Genomic DNA, 20,627 nt, shown 5'->3' with positions numbered 1-20,627 from the left:
GGAACACTGCAAATAATTGGGGAAATTTAATTACCAGGGAAGATAAAAGTTTGTGGCTCCAAACCAATCCAGGAGAAATCTCATATGCCAAATGAGTGGCATTTTGGTTTTGCAGCAGAACTAATAAAATGGTACCGAGGGCATGAATCAGGCTGCTTTTTTTTCCTTTTTTTTTTTTTAATAAATGATTTTTACATGAAATTGTCCCCTGAGTTTCAGATAGTTTGATGAACTTTTTTCTTTTTTCCTTCTTCTTCTTCTTTTAAAACTTTTTTTCTGCCCCCCCCAGGAATCCGTGTCGCTTTCCAAATCAAAGTGCTTAAACACAAGGCCATAAAATAAACGTTATTATAGAAACACAGGATTCCAATTAGCACAGGATTGCTCTCTTTTAAAGTAATTTAAGAAAGGTTTTGTTGATTTATTTTTTTTTTTTTAAATCTTTTCATTGTGAAAAGAAACAACAGCTGCTAGGGACATCGAAAAGCAAGCACGGTGTAATGTCTAATGAGACAGGAAATTTTAAGAGCTAACTATTTTTCATTAGAGGGATGCATGTGGAGGCCATAATGTGGCAGGGTGACATTAGCTTAAATGATACATAGAGCTGAGCCACAGATATGGTTTGTACCATTATCTTACTGCTGGAATTAAAAAAGCCTCTTGTGATCAGGCTTCATTTCCAGTCTGTCTGTGTGGGCTCAAAGAAGGTGATTCATACATATAACTAAGGTGCTAATCCACATGGATAACTATGCTAGACACTGGCCCAGGTGTAGACAGTAGTTAGTTTTGATGTAGTGTGATCTATATGTATTATGATATAAAGAAAGTAACATAGAGGTAAATTTTCTTATCTTTAAAAGGAGTTGATTAAATAAAAATGACTGGATGAGAGTTGTCACTCTGGAACAACTCTTCTAAAGTCAACTGATTTTTTTTCAGGTCTCACACAGGCATTATTGAGAGTAGAAGTGGATTTACTAATTTAGGTTTCCATTAATGTATAATAAATGTGATCTAGGGAGTTTTAATGCTACTGATTTTATAGCATGACTAATGGAATGGGGACTGAAGTACTCGAATGCATGACAGTCAGGAAAAAGGAAGAAAGGAAAATACATCAAGGAGGTAAGTGAGATGAAGGAATAAGGTAAAGCCAAGCCAATTCATTAATGATGCTGCAAGCTGTTTAATGTGAGACCTGCAACTCTTTGCATGTTTTTGGAGTATTGGTAGCCCTTTACTATTACTACGAATAACAGACATGACATTGAGAGCTTAAGGTAAGTGTCAGGTGCATGAGGAATAGAGAGCTAAAGAGAAAGGGAAATGAAATGGTCAGAAAGGTAGCAAAGCAGACAAGAGATAAGCAAGCTAGCTAATCACCAGCGAGAATGCAGTTTCCTCTGTTATATTGGCAAGCAAAGTGGCAGTGCAAATAATGGAGCAAACAAAAAGAGAGAAAACTTTAAATCAGATGCATGTTTCTGAAAATGTCATCACAGGAGAGAGAAGTCTTGGGGGCCACAGAAAGACCTTTTAAGAGAAGCAAAGCAGGATGTTTTCGAAACCATCTCTCTGACATTTGACAGCTTGTCTCTATGAGATCAAGCACCACATAGGTGTACTTTGTGTCTGATAATAAAATATATGTATCCCTGTTATTAACAAATGAAAGGACATTTAATCTTTTTCCCACATGAAAATGTATGATGTCAGAACTGGAAATCCAAGAACAAAGGTGCTCATGCTACACTAAGTCACACATATTCACTTAAGCATGCGCCTTTTCTCCTCCCTGATGATCAATCACTCTTTGAAAAGTAGTAGTTGGGTTTTCTTTCTCCCTACCAATAGTGCAGTGCTCTCCGTTCCATCCCGGGCTGCATTCACACTTGCCGTCACGGCAGGTCCCGTGCTCGTTGCAGCGCGGGTGACACGCTCGCTGATCACAGGCTGTGCCCATCCAGCCCTCCTCGCAGCGGCAGCTGCCTCCAACACAAATGCCATGTCCTCCACAGTCGGCTGCACAAATCTCTGTGGGAGAGGAGAGAAGAGAGAGGAGGGGATATGGGTGGAGAGAAAGGAGAGGTGGGGGGGAGGGGGGGAGAAGAAAAATCCAGAGTGTTATTGTTAAGAAAAGCAGCCACACTTCACTACCTCGCCTTACGGAGTGATGAAAGAAATTCCTGGAGCTCATAACCCTAATCCTTCCTGACAATAAGAATCTAATAAGTACATCACAAAAAAAAAGAGATGAACATGGATTGCAGAGGTCTGCTGCCATTGATCCTCCTATTCGCTTTCTAATTCTCCTGTGCTCTTTAAGCTGTTGTGATTGCCAGATCCAAAGGGGAAGGCTTTTCCAATAAGCAGAACAAAAGTCACATTTAATTAAACTCTGGTTAAGTGTGGAAATGACGTGCTGATAAACTGCTGATGCTAAAGTTAAGTGCTGGCAAAGCCTGTTTATGGCTTGTTAACCCACGTTTCTGGGTATAGGGTTCATTAAGACCCTTCCTCTCCCTTTAAAATGATTAGAGGATATTTCTGTTTCTGCTGAGTCTGCAGATCTGCTGTGTCCCTCTTCTCCTACCATCCCATTAAAAATCTCTTCTCAGGTGTACAGAGGTACTAACATCCTCTTTCTTGTGAGATATATGCACTGGAGTTGATAGGATGATGCCTGTTTCCAAGTCTTATTGGAGTTAATGGAAGCACTGGACACCCAGCTGGGTATTTCAGTACTTACCTCCACAAAAGAGAAGAGCTAAAGGACATTGTCTTTTCAGAGGTGCTGCCCTTCCCTTCCTCCATGAGCCCAAGTGGGCATGAGGCCATAGATATGCATAATGGTTTTTGTTCTGCACTAGACTGGCATGCCATTGACATGACTTTGGAAGACTTCACCTTTTCATCTGTACTATATTTGTCTGGAAAGACTGAGACTTGGTGGAGAAGAGGTACCCATGAGTCAGGTGTTAAAATGACTGCTACCACCAGTACTATGCAGGACTGATGTTGAGGGGAAGAAAAATAAACCCAAATACTGTTGCAGTGTTATGCTGCAGATGAAATTAAACGAATCTATTTCTTCTCCTCCAGGCTCATCCCCTGACTGCTCACTTTCGATCTCCCATAAACCATGACTGCACTCTCCTCAGTCAGAGGAAAGGCAATTCAGACTGTATTTCAGATTAGCAGCTTCCCCCTTCCCCCCCACCTTCTCTCTGACTTCTGCCTGATGCTTCTAAATTGGATTGAACTTTCCCAAATGTTTTGAACTCAAGCCTTCTGCTTGACTGAGCCATTTTATAGGTTTTACAGGCTAAGGACACAGTTCTCCTTGGGGAGAATGGAAAGAAGATGTGGACAGAAGAAACACTGAATGCGGCTGGGGTAGAAACGGAGGAAGGACTACCAGAGTACTGTGCAGAGCACATGCTCCCCCTGGTCTCCCAGCTATGTACCCTCAGAATGAGTATCTCAGACACCAGCCCATCTCCAGTGCCTCTCATTGAGCCTCTGAGCATATTAAGTGCAGGATTCAGGCTTCAAGGCTTATGGTAGAAGGACAACTGGCATTATACAAGACATTTACTCTGGGTCACTGGCTGCACATAATATATTCCAAACTACTCAGCCTGCATTAACATCACACCTGACTGAAATTCAGTCTTACTTCAGTTGCCCTTACTCTTTTGCTAATTATTATCACCAGTAACAAGAAGCTTGGGCTGTGTGAGGACTCTTAATACAGTTCTGATACTGGGCTGGAATATCCACTTCAACTCCAGGAGGAAAATTTTGCACCTTAAGAGAGAGTTGCAGGGTGTTCAGCCCCTTAACATGAAATAGGCTCTTGTCTCCAAGGATCAGAGAGAGTTCTTTAGGTAATGGTTACTATGACAGTCATTATAAGAATCATAGAACCATTTTGGTTGGGAAAAACCCATAAGATCATTGAGTTAAGCTACTATCTAACTACCAGTTATGGTGCTAAACCATGTCCTTCGGCACCATGTCTAGAAAACACCTCATTTTCTGAGCGAGACATGAACAAGTACCTAACTCCTGCTTACTATACTGTCCAGGGTGCTGGAACAGTCTTCAGAAGGTCATCTTCTGCAGTGCCTTGGATGTCTCCAAAGTCTTTCAAACCTTTAGTCTCATATATTTAAATATTTAATTAAAGAATTTTAGAGTTCAAATGTGCTTATGGTACTCATGAACTTGTCCGTCCCAAGTACTTGTGCATTTGGGCATCTCGAGTACTTAAACAAGGGACCCGCACATATCACTTGCTGCAGGAATGTAGCAGCATCTAATGTAACCTTTAACTTAGCACATGGCTGAAGAAGGATTCTTGAGTTGCTGACAGAAGTTTTTACATTCCATGTGGCATTGAGACACAGATTTTCACAGTTTCTAGATGCCAGGGAGGTAATATACTACAGTGATGGGTCTACAGGAATATGCGAGCTCTGTGAGAGGTGCAGGAGGACTTTCTAGATGTCCTGACATGCAATCTTATGTTCTGTTGCTAGCACTGGGAAATGCAGCTCATAGTTGGTCAGATATCTACAAGATGATGGTGGAGGCAAAAAAAAAAAACCCAAACCAAAAAAACCCCCCACAAAACCCAAACCAAACCAAACACCGGAGAGAAAAGGAAGCTATTTGGAGTGATAGTCAGATGCCTTCCTGGCGTTATTTAAAGATGTGGAACGAGGATAATGGAGTGACATTCAAAAATGGTGAGGAAAGGGGGGAAAAGCACTTTCTGAAAAGCAGAATCTCTGCAGAGTCATTCCTATGAAATGGGATGGAAAACCCACTGGGACATTTTCCTCTTGACTGAACTTTTTCTCAGACAACATGCTGCCAAATAACAGTTTTGCACACATGGGCCAGGGACAGGCACTGCATGATCCAAACCAAACAGATAACCCAGAACAGGAGCGCTGGGGATGCTTTGGGTTTCATCTCCCACCCAGCTGAGACCCCAGCCATACCACCACCCATGCACACAGGAGAGTGCAGGCTCTGGGTTCTGAATGTATAATTCCTGTTTAATGGGTGTGTAAGGTAGTTTGGATTCCCAGGGGCCAAGAGCTGTAATAAAGACCCTCAGCTGTGAATAACACTTGTGATGCAAACCACTTACGACAGTCTCCCTAAAAGGTAGTTTAATTATTGCTGACAGGGAACCAGGAGCCAGGAACTCTGGAATCTCAAGCTTCCATTTAGCTGCTAGTTTAAAGATAGATGGGAACCATACACTTTAAACACCCTGCTGTATGCCCTGGCCCTTTATAACATGGTGCTCTTAAACGCTCACAGCTTTCTGACGGGTGATTAAATAGTCAGAGTAGCTTTTACTTTTCTGGTGGCACTCAAAGAAATGATCAAAATGGATTTCAGATTAAGTTTCCACTCAAAAGTGGGTCCTTTCAGGCAGCTCAAGACGACTAAGGCTGTTTTACAGAAAAGGGCATATGAATAATTTCTTCATCGTTCAGTCCCATGGACAGAATTTGCCACCTCTGGTGTTATTACGAGCTACTTTTTTTTTTCCTTTCTTTCTTTTTTTTTTGGTACATTTCCCAATTCTGTTGTTAAAATTAGAGAACATGATTAGCTACCATCTGAGCTGTGTGAGCAAATGAGAAGGAAAGCTTTTAATTCTCCTATTACAGTATTCACAGGCTGGCCAGCTGCACTTTATTGCTCCTGCCTATTTAAGCTTAGTTAGAATGCTGTGCTTGTGCATAAAAGACCTTCCTGTTAAATATTTTCACACCAGCTGTTCCCAAAAGGTGACTAAATATTTTCTTTCATCTTTAATCTCTTCCACTGTTTGTATGAACAGCTTAGCCCTTCCTTATCCTTTCCTAGAGGTGCATTGTGTTTTACTTCATCTTGTCGTGCAGCTTTCAAAGCTGCCTGTAGTTCCTTGAAGGAAGGGGATCTCCTGAGTAAATCTGGAGCTCAGTTTTAACAGGAAATATGAGGCTTATTGTCCTTAGACGGTACAATCAGCCCATGCAGCCCTGTGGGAACTACCTGGACTTTGAGTAACACCCTGTATTTGCTCTCAGACACTTGGTCTTTCCAGAGGGTGCTGATGGGCATCACTTGATTCATGGATGCAGGTTTTATCTAAGGAATCAAGTTCATTTCTCTTCTACCATCTGAAATTTTGCTGTGTTGCTGTTGGTGTCTTTCATTGCCTCATCTTATGTCACACACTTACCTGAAGAACTCAACTGAGCTTAGTTGCCCTCAAGAAGGAAAGACATGTAGCTCCAGAGGCCTATTCACCTGAAAACATTTGGGTCGTTTGGGTGGTTCACCCAAGGCTATCAGATGCATCATTAACATTATCCTTATAAAAGAATTATACCATTCTAACAGAATAATGGTAATTTTTCAGGGTAATAATAATAATAACAACAATAATAATATACTTATCTTCAGTTTCAGGACCTGTTTTGTTCCATCACTGCTTTACCTCCACCAGGAACCAGCCCCTGAGGCCAGCCTCAACTGCCTAACTACCTGCTGGCTAGTTTTCAGACAAATGGCGCTTTTTTTCCTCCCTCATGGCTGGGGGAGAGATTTCCCTCTGGTCTATAAAAGCTGCCTCAGAATTCCTCAAGGCTTTCTAAAGAGTCATAATTCAGCTTGAACCACAGAATCATTTTGGTTGGAAGAGACTTTTAAGATCATCCATTGCAGCTGCTAATCAAGCACTGCTAGGTCACCACTAAACCCTTTCCCTCAGCACTGTACCTACATGCCTTTTGAATGCAACACTTCCGTGAGCAGCCTGTCAAAGGGCTTGACAAGTCTTTCAGGCAAGAAAGTTTTCCTAATATGCAATGTAAACCTGCACTGACACAACTTTTGTCCTATCACTCGTTACTTGGAAGAAAAGACTGACACCCATCTCACTACAACCTCCTTTCAGGTAGTTGCAGAGAGCAACAACGTCTCCCCCGAGTCCCTTTTTCTCCAGGCTAAACAATCCCAGCTCCTTCAGCCACTACTCATAAGACTTGTGTTCCTGAAACCTACCTGAAATCTTGCCAGTGGCTGCTGATGGGCTGGAACTCTTCCATGTTGCATGGATGAAAACTGCATGGTAATTTTATTCTACCTCCACCAGCCTGTCTCTGTCTGTTGTCATTCACCTAATGCTTAAGAATCTCAACTGTCTGAGGCCAAGATTATCCCTTTTGTTCTGCCTTTGCGCTGTGCCAGGTGTAATGAGGTCACAGCCCATTAACAACACTTCAAAAGAAAGAATACTAAAACAATTACTCATACAAATAAAAGCCCTTATACCTCTTTTTTTTTTTTCTATTTTCTTCATTTCTTTTTTTTTTCCTCTTTAATATCCTGCTAAACAGTGACCCAAATCTGTCCCCCTAAGAATAAAAAGTCTGCTATTCTGCCTTTGATATTTCAGAAGAAAAGTGGGAAAAGAAACCTATCAAACACTGGCCATCAGTGTAGTGCTTTGTTCATGGCACTTTATAATTGGTATAATAGACATGGGACCTTCCAACACAGGAAGTGGCATAATCCAGAATTCCCAATTATTTTCACATTACATTAAAGAATTGGGTTGGGAAAGGGATAATGATGTCAATTTATGCTTCATTTATGTCAAATCCAGTTTTACATGTTTACCCCCATACTTGCAAAAGCCTAAAATTGGTTTGACAACAGTTTAAAGCTTTCCAGCTTAGAGAAGAGCAATGCAGATGAAAATTTTTCTTTAGCATTCATGGGATGCAGAATCAGAAATTTAGCTGCTTCTGCCCTGCCTGCTAAATCCTTTAATAAATATGGATTTAGTGCTAAAATATAAGATCAGGTGAAATTGCTCAGAGCTTCCTGAAAACTAGGGCAGTTCTGCTGACCTTCAACATATTAATAGAAAATTGAATAATTAAATATCTATCTTAACTGGGATTTTCCCATTTCAAGTTGGTTCATCTGAGGCAATTTGCAGCCTCTGACAGATTTTTCCTGAAAAGAAGCACAGACTTGAAAAGCGAAGTTTGCTGAGGGGCTAACCTTGCATTTGCTTTAGAAAGCAAGTTAGGGGGAATATCTGGGAAAAGCATCTAATAGGAAGATATGGATGGAAATACCAGAAGGTTCATGACTGGCATGATTGGCATGATGGGCTCCCCAGTTCAAGAGAGACAGGGAACTGCTGGAGAGACTCCAAAAAAGAGCCACGAGGATGATTAGGGGACTTGAGCATCTCCCCTGTGAAGAGAGGCTGAGAGCCCAGGGGATGTTTAATCTGGAGAAGACTGAGAGGGGATCTCATCAACGTCTATCAGTATCTGAGGGGTGGGTGTCAAGTGGAGGGGGGCAAGCTCTTTTCTGTGGTGTGCAATAATAAGACAAGAAACAGCAGGTTCAAACTTGAACACAGAACATTTTGCCTCAACATGAGGAGAATACATAGAATACATAGAATACATAGAATAAACCAGGTTGGAAGAGACCTTCAAGATCATTGCATCCAACCCATCAACCAATCCAACACCACCCAAACAACTAACCCACAGCACCAAGCACCCCATCAAGTCTTCTCCTGAAAGGAGAAACTCCTTTACTGTGAGGGTGATAGAGCACTGGAACAGGCTGCCCAGGGAGGTTGTGGAGTCTCCTCTGGAGACTTTCAAAACCCACCTGGATGCATTCCTGTGCAGACTACCCTAGGTGATCCTGCTTTGGCAGGGGGGCTGGACTTGATCTTTGGAGGGCCCTTCCAACCTCTAATGTTCTGTGATTCTGTGCTTTAGATAGCAGTGAAGTGCTAAATACTTTCTTCGGAATGAAACACATTTTGCAGTTACAAAACTCTCATTTGTGTGATTCGATAACTTTGTAGTGACATATGAACTCCTCTGCTGGACCTGAGGAAGCCATAAACCTATTAGCTTTTAAAACCATCCTTTTTACACAATGTTATATGGAAAGGTTCAAACTATGGAGCAAGACAAAACCTGCATTTTCTGCCCTTGGCACTAATGAGTCTGTAGCATGAGATCCTCTGAAAACCACCCTGCTTCAGTAGTGACTGGGGAACATTCTGCAGCTTGTGTCAGAGTCATTAATTGAAGGCCATGTGTTTTTTCCTTCAGAGGACATGTTCTACAAGCAAGGTCTGCATAATTTAATGCCTTCATACAAATAATGTTTACCTGTTTTCAATACATGCCTCAATTAGTAGAAATAATAATTACTATTTATGTCAATAAATAGAAAACCTGTTTGCTTGTATGAGTGTAATTAAACTTCTGGTACCAAGATGACTGTTTGCTACACTCCAGGATCAGAATGCATTTTACATAACTCAGCAAACTGAATTTATCTGAAAGGTAAAGGGTATTTCTTCTCCTTCCATGGATGATGAAATCAAGATTAAAAGATGCTCTCCAGAGACTGGAAATTAATTCATCAGCTTTGCTATCACCTCTCAGCAGGAAGAACAGTGACCTTCAGTGACGGTTTTGCAATGTGACTCAAGACACCTAAGTTTTCAACTGCTGAAGATGAAGCCCTGAGGAGCATCCTGGAGTGCCTGCCCTTGGGGCATCCTGTGTTACAGTGTGACCCTAACCAGGGCACTTCAGTTGCCTTAAATGATTCTTGCTGGGCTCTGCAGGATGACTGAGTACAGGCCTTCAATACATGTGCAGAAGCAACAAAATTATACCTGCAGACAAGACTGGGTATGCACAAAGGAGGAATAAAACCTGTGCATGACAGAAGAGGAGAGTTTTTACTCTAAGCTGAGCTGACTTAGCTGTCTACCTATGAGAAGGGTTGGTAGACATCCCTGATAAAAGAAAGCACCCACCTCTGGCCCTCAGCTAGCCATAAAAGATTAATCCCACTTAGCTCTTTCCCCCATTTTCCTTCTGGCATTTAGTTCTTTACTTGCATAAGCAGCTTTGTGTTTAACGGAAAGATTTCTGCAAATCCCCTTCTAGGTCACATCTCTGGAGATGCAAATCAGGAATCTAGGTGGCTTTGAGCTGCCTAACTTGAAGATGAAGAGTCCACAGCGTAGCTCCTCAAATGGGCTGAGCAAATCCAGGAGATCTGTCCCATAACTGCCTTGGAAGCCACCTTTCATCTCTAAAATGAGTAATGAAAAAGTTCAGCATGGTAAAATATTTCAGCTAATGTATGTCTGCCCTCCAAGACTCTTCCTCTAAACATACAGCACCTAGCACAACAGGCCTCTTGGGAGTCCTTGATAGAAACAGCAACAGTGAGGACAGAAGCAGTCATTAGCAATCCCCCTGCTAATGGATCACAGCTCCTATCCACCCTGTGCAGCTGCACACGGTACAGTGGTGTGGCAATGCCAGCGATGAGCAGTGTGAGCAATCTGGCAGTGCAGGCCTAGAGCCGGACATGGTGGTAGGCCATGCTCAGAATAAGTGCAGAGCCAGCTAGCTGTGTAGCAAAACAGTGCTGTGCCTGCAGCATGTAACTAAAGCAGGACACTGGTAGCTATAAACATAGAAAGTTATCTTGGGACAACAGGACATGCACCTGCATCCACAACCTCGTGTGTCATCAGTAGTTGGACCAATAATCTATAATAGTGTGATGTGTGGTCACTCATAGGGAACCAATGAGTCCATGCCAATGAGGCTCTCTGAGTTTATATAAGTTGTAGAAGTTCCCTTGCTACATCTTCCCTTCCCTTCCCTTCCCTTCCCTTCCCTTCCCTTCCCTTCCCTTCCCTTCCCTTCCCTTCCCTTCCCTTCCCTTCCCTTCCCTTCCCTTCCCTTCCCTTCCCTTCCCTTCCCTTCCCTTCCCTTCCCTTCCCTTCCCTTCCCTTCCCTTCCCTTCCCTTCCCTTCCCTTCCCTTCCCTTCCCTTCCCTTCCCTTCCCTTTCCTTCTTTCCCATCTTCTTTGCTTTACACTACTGTGCTGTACTCACTATGCTTGCACTATAGTCCTATAATACTGGAACAATAAAGGAACAATACTCGATCATATTGGTCAGCTGTATTGACTCCAATCTGTCTTCAATACAGTGGTGCAGTTGGGATATCTGCTAAGAGAAACCTCACCTCTAAGTGTAACTTCAGCTTGCTTCATATTTGCATAAAGATTTTCCAGATCCTGTCTCAAAAGCCATAACTCTGCGAGACAAAATTCCATTAAACTGTTCTGCTGCCATTTATCAGCTTCTAGTTTCTACAATATTTATACCCTATTTTCATTCTTGCCTTAAATGCTAGGGACTGACCATCACCTTGTGTCTGAAACATCTGCTCTATAGCTGTGATTTACTTTTGTACTTGTGTCAATCTTCCCTTTATTTATTATTCTGAACTTTATTTTAAACTGTCTCTTGCTGTTCAATAGCAGGACATGAAATGCCAGGTTTTGATGGACTTCAGTCCTGGAATTGAGATTTGTTGAATAAAATAAATATCCCAAAGTGCAGAATTATGCTTTTCTCTTTGATGCTTAATTGGAACTCTCTGCTTTCTGGAATGTGAGTTAAAGCTTCACAGAGAAGAAACAATTCCTAATGTATTAAATGAAGCCCCTAGCAAGGATTCTTCTCTGGGCTCTAAAATAATTTCTCCTCTGGGCCTACTAGAAGACAATTTGACAGTAGAAAAGCCTTTTGCTCAGGCTTACAGTCATTAGAATTAATTAATTTCTTTTCCAATTCTGTACATTTTGGGTTTGTCTAAAATAAATTCAACAGAGCATTTATAAATCTGTGTGCTGAAGTCATCACAAGCTTGAGATTCCCTTAGTCAGAGCTATACAGAAAGTCCCAACATGGCTTCCTGTTTCTTCAGACAACAGTTCACCAAGAAAATCAGCTATCTAAACTGTCTTTTTCAAAAGGAGAAACAGAACATGTATGAAATGTACTGGGCTGACATACTCAGCAGTTTCTCCAGTTTCTCAGTCTGCTTCTCCACACAAATAGGATGCAGCAGCAGATGGTCCAGAAGCTTTGCATCTGCTGTGCTGTCCAGATGCCTCAACACTGGTCTGGAAGGATGACCTTTATGAAAAAGAAGCTTTAGCTCTCTCCAAAGCCCTTTCAAATTCTCATCTGCAAAGATCATTAGAAAGGTGCTCATTAGTGCAAATTGCAATAATAGGGTTTGGAATATGAACACCTTACAGCTTGGAAGGGGTCAGAGAAGTGATACTAAGCCAAATACATCCACTTCAGACAGCTGATTATATCATAAATTTCTGGCCTTGAATAGATGCCGATCCATGATATGACAATCATTGGTCTGGCATTAGCTTTATTAGCTCATTTTTATGTTACTCTGTTTTACCAACTCCAGGTTATATTCTGTGCCAGTTTAAATTGGAATGAAACACGATTTGAAGATGAAAACTTCCAATAGACTTTTGCAGAAACACTGACCATGACAAGCTCCAGTTTGTTTGAAATGCCATGTCACAGTCCAAGAGCTATCCAACAACAGCATGGAACTGACTGAAGGCATGTGGAGAAGCCATGACATGGAACCTATGCCCATTCTTGATGAGCCAAGTAAGTGAGATATGAGAGGACAGTCTTGATGCAGCCTAGTTAAAGCAGGTCATGGGCAGAACCTGACTATGGACAAGAGTCAAGTCTTCTGATATTCTGGTTAAAAGAAGGAACAGCCAAAAGCAGAGGTCTAAGCTCACAAAACCAAGATAATGTCTACATGGTCTTCTGTGAGTTGGTTCAAAGTGATTGGCCAGACTTATTGATCATTATGTGTCTTCAGTTCACTAGCTGCACAAGTGCCATAGAGCAACCTTAAGCCTGCAGAATCACACCCTAATTCCTCTGCTTTTACGAACATGACCTGTTCCATGCTGTGACTTTAATGCTGAAGACTCTCAACTGTCTTGATCAACTTGTTTTATCTCCAAAAGAACTTGAACCATTTCATATCATTCTTGCAGAAGAATAGTTTTGCCCTCAGTGACAGCTGGATTACACTTATTGTGTCACAGAAGGGCCTTAATACTGTTTTAAAAGCAGCAACTTTATCACAGTTACTCCATTGGAGAGGAAGGGCTAAATTATGATCAGCCTCCATGTTGGCATGATGTAAATCCAGAAACTGTAAGGGCTCCAAGGCTTCTCCTTTCAAAAGCAAAGCCAGAGAGAAAGACAAAATTTGGTTATCTGAGGCTCAAGTTTTCAGTGACACAGGCAAACATATTAATTGGTTTACCATCCCCAAGACACTCTATTTAATGGCAGCCTGTTTTAACCATGGAATTTATCAGCTTGTTGTGGTGTTATGAAACATCTGTTCTTCCAGTTAGCCAAGTCAACATAAACCCCAAAGAGTCCAGTACATCACTGCTCTTTTCAGGCAGAAAAGTTCACACCACAAAGCATAACTGATCCAAATAAAAAGATTTTCTGAGGTCATGGTGTGACTGCTGAGGTCACATTTGGAGACAGGGAAGAATCATAGAATCATAGAATCGTCAGGGTTGGAAGGGACCTCAAAGATCATCCAGTTCCAACCCCTCTGCCATAAGCAGGGACACCTCACACTAGACCAGGCTGCTCAGAGCCCCATCCAGTTTGGCCTTTAAAACCTCCAGGGATGTGGCTTCTACCACCTTCCTAGGCAACCTCTTCCAGTGTCATACTACCCTCATGGGAAAGAACTTTTTCCTGACATCCAATCTGAATCTACCCAATTCTAGTTTTGCTCCATTCTCTCTAGCACTACCCAACACCCTAGAAAGTTCCTCACCAGCTTTCTTGTAGGCCCCCTTCAGATGCTGGAAGGCCACAATAAGGTCTCCTCAAAGCCTTCTCTTTTCCAGACTGAATAATCCCAGCTCTCTCAGTCTGTCTCCATAGGAGAGATGCTCCAGCCCTCTGAATGCTGAACTAAAAGTGGCATGATGGAAATTAGTCCTAATTGTGACAGAAAACAAACAGGGATGGAATTGAATAGGCTGCCCACTGCCCTTTGAGGGGGTCCATAAATTTACATTGATGCTGATAGGAGAGAAGGAAGCCTTATTCATCACAGTATGCCTGAGGTCAGTGGAGATCAGGACTGCTTCTTACACCACTATTCTCTTCATACAGTATTCTTGGCCAGAGACATGACCTAATTATACCAAATGTTTTGTGATCTAATGGTCAGAGCCAGACTGATGATATCACCATTTGCACTGGTTTTAGCCAGGTTTGAAATGTCAGCTAGAACACAAGTTTACACTTCCTTCAGTCTCTCCCTTGGTTGCACCTGACCAAGACTGTATGGACTGCTGCAAAACAGAGGTGGCTTAAAAGCTTCCCTAAAGCTGAGAGAAGTTTGATGTATCTCTGTTTGGCCAGGGAAATGCCTCAACTATCAGCTTGTAAGTGGGAATCCACATTTGAACACAAAGTTTCATTTTCTATCTTATTGGGTGTTTTCTCCTCCCCTTTAGTATGTCTTTTTCATCTGCTGACCACAAAGATATTTAGACTTTTGAATAATTTGACTCCCCACAAAAATAACTGCAGCTCATTTATTCTACTGCCTTTTTTTCCCCCCACCACATCAGGATCACCTTACATATATTTTCAATAAGCAAAGAGAAAGGGAGTAAAAAAGGAATTGAAATTAAAGCCTTCCTGAATACTTTTATTTCAAATGTTTTGGCTGTTTTCAGTCCTTTATTGTATTTTTAATAAAAAGCTTAGAAGACTTCAAAGGATAAGTTCATCTTGGCAATGGGTAGGCTAAAATCTGTACTCACAATCCCAACTACATCAAAAACTTTATGTTTTGTACAATGATAGCTCTTGTTATCACTGCTGATTGCCTGGATTCACTTATTTCTTCACAATCCACAATGCAGGTATCTGCCAGGCAAAGCCTGTGATAACCTTGTGTAGCAGCACTGGGCTGCACATACTTTATTCCTTCAGAGAGAAAACTCACTTCTCTCCACACAAATAAAATGTGGAAGATCACAGGCTCACAAATCAGCATGTTATGATTCTGCAAGGTTGAGGATGAAATCCCTGCTGGTACAAAACATTTCCTGGCCTCCAACAACTGTAATAAGACCAAGTTAAAGCCTTCAGGATTGATCCAGGACAGATTTTGATGGTAGCTTCTGAAGCCAAGCTTTGAAGACCCTTTACTTCCATAATTTCAGCTACTTCAGACTAATGTTTGTCACCACATTGCAAGGGTGGTGAGATGAGTAAGTTGCAAGATGAAGGAAGATCATTCAAAGTGGCATTAAATTACAGAGTTATACATATATTTTCTTGAGGTTTAAAATACATACACATGAAGGGGGGCTAACAGAAAGATGGGGACAATCATTTTAGCAGGGTCTTTTGTGAGAAGGACATGGGGTGATGGTTTTAAACTAAAAGAAAAAAGTGTTTACAGTGAGGGTGGTGAGCCATTGGCCCAGGTTGCCTAGAGAGGTGGTAGAGCCCTCATGCCTGAAAACATTCCAGGTCAGGTTGGACAGGGCTCTAAGCAACTTAATCTAGTTGAAGATATCCCTGCTCACTGCATGGGAGTTGGACTAGATGACCTTCAAAGGTCCCTTCCAACCCAATCCATTCTGTGATTCTATATTTCTTAATTTCAGGTGTTTTATCCTGAGATTTGGCTCTCTTGTTCTTCCCCATCTGTTTCAAAGTTAAGAAAAAGACAATTGATTTCTTAGGCATTAAAAGGGGCCCTAGTCTGCACTAAGGTACAAGCCTGCATCATGTGCCAGCTGATGTATTATCCATCTTTTACAGAGGCATTTTTACCTTTAATGAAGAAAATGATGGTTTAAAGGAGGAATTATATGAACATTTTCCAAGGATTGATTTGTATCTTGTTGGCCTTGGGCATGACATAAATTTAACATGAGATTTTGTTTTGTGAGGTTGACACCAATAAGCCCAAGGAAAACAATTTTTGTCTCACATGTTGTATTAACCCTGGTTCTGTTTGACCAATGGGATACGATGTTGTCTGGTAAGATATAAGAGAACTGTGTTTCTGTGTGTCTGTATGTGTGTGTGCATGCAATAATCTCCTGTACAATGCCTGAAGAGAAAAAGGCATTGGAAGGTAAAGGTGTGTTTGCTCTACATTTCCTCTTTAAAAGTTCATTCTTCTTTGTCTCCTTATCTACTAATTGGAATAAAGAAAATATGCCTGTTTCAATGAACTGTACAACTTTGGGGTGGGGAACTCTGCTTGGTGTTATCAGAATGACTTTTCCCATTGTTAATGTGAACAACTAAATTGGTACTAAAAAATCCAACCACTACCATTAGCTAACACAGAATCCTAAATCCAATCATTGTTTTTTTGGATGGGCTCAGACTGACCTATACTCCTGCACAGTAAATACAAACTTCTCCATTGACTTCAATGTGCTGGGCAATAATTTATAAGAATATAGTTTCCATACAAGTTTTACTTCAAATCCAGCTTCTCAGTCTACCAAAAGCAGCAAAGCCATGAAGCACTGTTTTACAACTGCAGGGTTAGTAGCTGATCTTCTGGTAGCCCTATGGATACCCACAATATTTCCCCGCTGTGCTTGGAGGCCAGGTTTTATCTAGGCATATAAGCAACGATTGTGATCACAACATGGCAGTCAGAGTCATAGAATCATCACAGAATCATAGAATGGTAGTGACTGGAAGGGACTTCCAGAGACCATCAAGTCCAACCCCCCTGCCAGAGCAGGATCAGCTAGGGCAGGTTGCACAGGAACACATCCAAATGTGTCTTGAAATTCTCTAGAGGAGACTCCACAACCTCTCTGGGGAGCCTGTTCCAGTGTTTTGTCACCCTTACAGTAAAGAAGATTTTCCTCATGTTGAGGTGGAACTTCCTAGGCTCCAGTTTGTATACATTGCGCCTTGCCCTATCACAGAACACCACTGAAAAGAGACTGGCACTTTCCTCTTGACACCAACCCTTCAGGTATTTATAAACATTAATAAGATCTCCTTTAGACTAAACAGCCCCACGTCTCTCGTCCTTTCCCCATCAGACAGGTGTTCCAGTCCCTTAATCATCCACTCATTTCTCCATTGGAGAGATCCTGTATATCCCTGTCCTTCTTGAGCTGGGGAGCCCAGAACTGGACACAATACTCCAGAAGTGGTCTCAGCAGGGAAGAATAGAGGAAAAGGACCCTCCTAAGCTTTTTTTAACTAATCACACAGACCAAGAAAGGTTTGCTATTTTTATGCTAACTGTGAGAGTTCTGCAATTGCCTCTCTCCTGAGGAATCGGTGATCATGACATCTGATGGGCCTTCCACACTTACTTGGCAGAACTGAGGATCTTTCAAAAGCTGAAACCCAAACTGCCCTAAAGTAACATGAAGTACTCAAACAAGAAGGCAGCTGAATCGATGAGGCATCAATTACACTCTTTCAATGGTTTCCACTTAAATAAAATCTGAACTGACCTCTGCAGAGGTTTCTCTTCTCTATCCCACAACTATCTCACTGAATTGGTACTGTCATGGGAATTCTAAAAGCAGAAGGCAGCTTGGAATTGGGCATAAATCCAAACCCATTTTGCTTTCTGTCCACTAAAAACTTAACATTTTTGGCCAGAGTAAGTGTGGCCAGGGTGAGTGCTGCAGTGCTGGAAATACAGAGGAGATGTATAGTCTGAAACTCTGTTCTTGTCCCAAATGACACACACTCTGTGCTTTAGGATAACACCCAGTTGAAAGCCTTATCCACAACGTCAACATCCCTTTAGATTGGCCCAGTCAGTTACTTCTTTTATTTTAGGTAACTACTTGTAGCATCTGCATTGACCTGACAGGTGGGATACTCTCTCAAGAAGTAGTTCCTCAGACTGAGGGGACATCTGAGGTATGTGCCACAGGAAAAAATGAGCAGCTTAAGGTAGGTTTTCAATAGAGAGCTTTAATAGTGAAATGTCTCAGAAGCTGAGAGAGAGGTTGAAAAGTTCTCTGTACCACTTAGGTAACATTAAATAAGCTGCATTTGCTTAAGGTAAATTGTAAATGCCTAATTATCTTTGTGATCATAGACCTTAGTAACAAAATTGGTCAACAAGTCACTGGAAAGCAGTATTTTGTCCCTGTCACAGAGGGTGAAAAGGGTGGTCGTAATGCCAAATGATATATCCTCAGAAAACAGTTAGCAGCAGAAGTGATGAGAGAAGCTATGGATAGGCTTAAACTACTACTTCATGAGATGTGGTTATTAAAGTTCAGTCTCTATCTCTGGTGTGGCATGCTCTTAGCCTTTTCAAAATCATAGAATCATACAATCATAGAATGGTCTGGATTACAAGGGACCTCCAAAGGTCATCTAGCCCAACACCCCCTATCACTAGAGGCCTTTGTAAACTGTCTCTCTCCGTCCTTCTTTCAGGCCCCCCTCAGGTACTGAAAGGTGGCAATTAGGTCTCCCTGGAGCCTCCTCTTCTCCAGGTCAAACAGCCCCAGCTCCCTCAGCTTGTCCTTGTAGCAGAGGTACTCCAACCTCCTGATCATCTAGACCTGCTCCATCAGGTCTATATTGTTCCTGTATCAAGAGCTCCAGACCTAGATGCAGTACTCCAGGTGAGGTGTCACCAGAGCAGAGTGTCAGAATCACCTCTCTGGATCTGCTGGCAATGATCCTTTGATGCAGCCCAGGATGCTATTGACCATCTGGGCTGCAAGCTCACACTGTCTGCTCATGTCCTGCTTCTCATCCCCCAGCACCCCCAAGTCCTTTTTCACAGGGATGCTTTCTATCACCTCATCCCTCAGCCTGTATTGATAGGGAAGATTGTTCTGACCCAGGTGGAGGACCCTGCACTTGCTCTTGTTGAACCTCATGAGGTTCACCTGGGCCCACCTGTGTAGTGAAACATCATAATGTGAAGTGAAGCATCATAACTTCTACCCTCTTCACTGAGTCCTAGTTTCCAATTCCCAACTCTTGCCATTAAATGAACAGCCCTAGAGTTTATATCTCCACTGCCAATTTCAGACCACCACATACAAAGTACTATTCCTATTACTGCTCTTCTCCAGTGTACTTTTAAGAGTCTGAAGTACAGTGCTGGATGTCAACCATGCATAAAGTGAGTCATTACAAATGAGTGATTGCAAAGGAATCCTTATCTGTATGCAGGTCGGTGTAAAACCACTGTCAACTGCCCAGAAAAAGTCAGTACAGTTATTACACAGAGAACATAATTTCTCTCTCTGCTTTGAATAATCAGCTTTTTGATGGGTCTAGAGAATATCATGCATGTCAAGATGTCAAACACCAAACAGAGAACAGTGTGAAAAACACTGATTTAAATTTGAGGAGAGTGAAGGACACCACCAGATAAGTTAATTCCATTAAGAATGATTTTGCATCCAAGCATTATACTGTTTTGATGGGCCTGGGATTGTACTGATGCAGCACTGAGATACCTGTAGGAAATGATTCATTTCCCAAATGCAGATAACTTGACTCACCTCTTCATTTCACTGCACTCAGCAAATGTGCCCTATGTTATGTGGTTTGCTGCTTCTTGATTAGCCAGAAATACTCAGTCCAGTTTAAATAGGTGAGGAGTGAGGCTATCACATATTAAGCTCTGTTTCATGTTGCAGCACAGGTCATTTCTTTATGGCCACTACACTTAGACAATAAGAGGTTAAGAGAGCTACCCTATAATGACTTCATTAGTTGTAAGAATTTGGAGAAAAAAGTCCTTTGCTAGGCCTCATTAAAAGGTGAAGGGATATAGGTCGCCCAAAGCCTGGTATACAGAGGATCTGTGATGGCACATCTTGGAGAAAGGGGTTTAGGATGAGTGGTTCTTAATTATTTTTCTTGTACTAAGCATTGCCTTGGACTTTTCAGTTGAACTGAGTTATAAAGGACCTTTTTGTATTTGCTTGTGCAACAGTACTAAGATGCAAAGGAGAAGGGATTTAGTCCTCACCTAGAGAAATCAGAATGCCCCTTTTGAAGCTCAGTAGAGGTAATCCCTGGACTTACCTCTGTAGCTTTCTCTGAAAAAGAATTTGGGAATCAACCCAAGAGGAGTGGATAGTGAGAGAAGGGGCATTCCAAGAAAGTGTCCCTTGCATGAAACAGTGAAGCAGCTTAAGAAGTTTCTTTCCAGAGTGAAAAATCTGAGGCAGCATGGCAGCAGCCCTATCTCAAGATACATTGTTGGTGGACACACATAAAGTCAGAACCCCCCAACCTGTATCATTACTTCTTCCTATGATGCTGTACATAGTAGAATTCACAAGAAATTGAATTGCACAGCTTGCCCATGAAGGCACAGGCTAAGTGTAAAGAAAAAAGATAACACAAATAGAAAACAGAAATCTCTGTAATATCATTATCTTGTGACAAACTAGAGGTTTGATCCAGCAATCTGTGTTTCTCTAATATTGCCACTAAAGGCAGGTGAAATCTACCTACTTAGCTGAGTCTAAGGTTCAAGGAGAGTTTAGTTTCACTTTTTATATATGATTCCCCAGACTTCACCCATTTGCTCACACACTGACTGATACCTTCTAAATGAATAGAGCACACAGCATTAACTTTAAGG

The 20,627-nt window shown here is 41.8% G+C and overlaps 1 protein-coding gene across 1 annotated transcript in view; it reads right to left on the bottom strand.

Annotated features, from left to right (window-relative positions):
• TENM4 (teneurin transmembrane protein 4) overlaps positions 1 to 20,627 on the bottom strand; it is a 901,855-nt gene that overhangs the window by 159,451 nt on the left and 721,777 nt on the right. The window contains exon 17 of the mRNA XM_054164697.1: positions 1,855 to 2,040. Coding sequence (XP_054020672.1) covers positions 1,855 to 2,040 — 186 coding nt within the window. The remainder of the gene's footprint in view (positions 1 to 1,854; positions 2,041 to 20,627) is intronic.

The sequence above is a fragment of the Dryobates pubescens genome, chromosome 10 (assembly GCF_014839835.1).
Source record: "Dryobates pubescens isolate bDryPub1 chromosome 10, bDryPub1.pri, whole genome shotgun sequence".
NCBI lineage: Eukaryota > Metazoa > Chordata > Aves > Piciformes > Picidae > Dryobates > Dryobates pubescens.
Note: the sequence above shows the minus strand (reverse complement) of the source record. Positions and strands in the feature narration are given on the sequence as shown.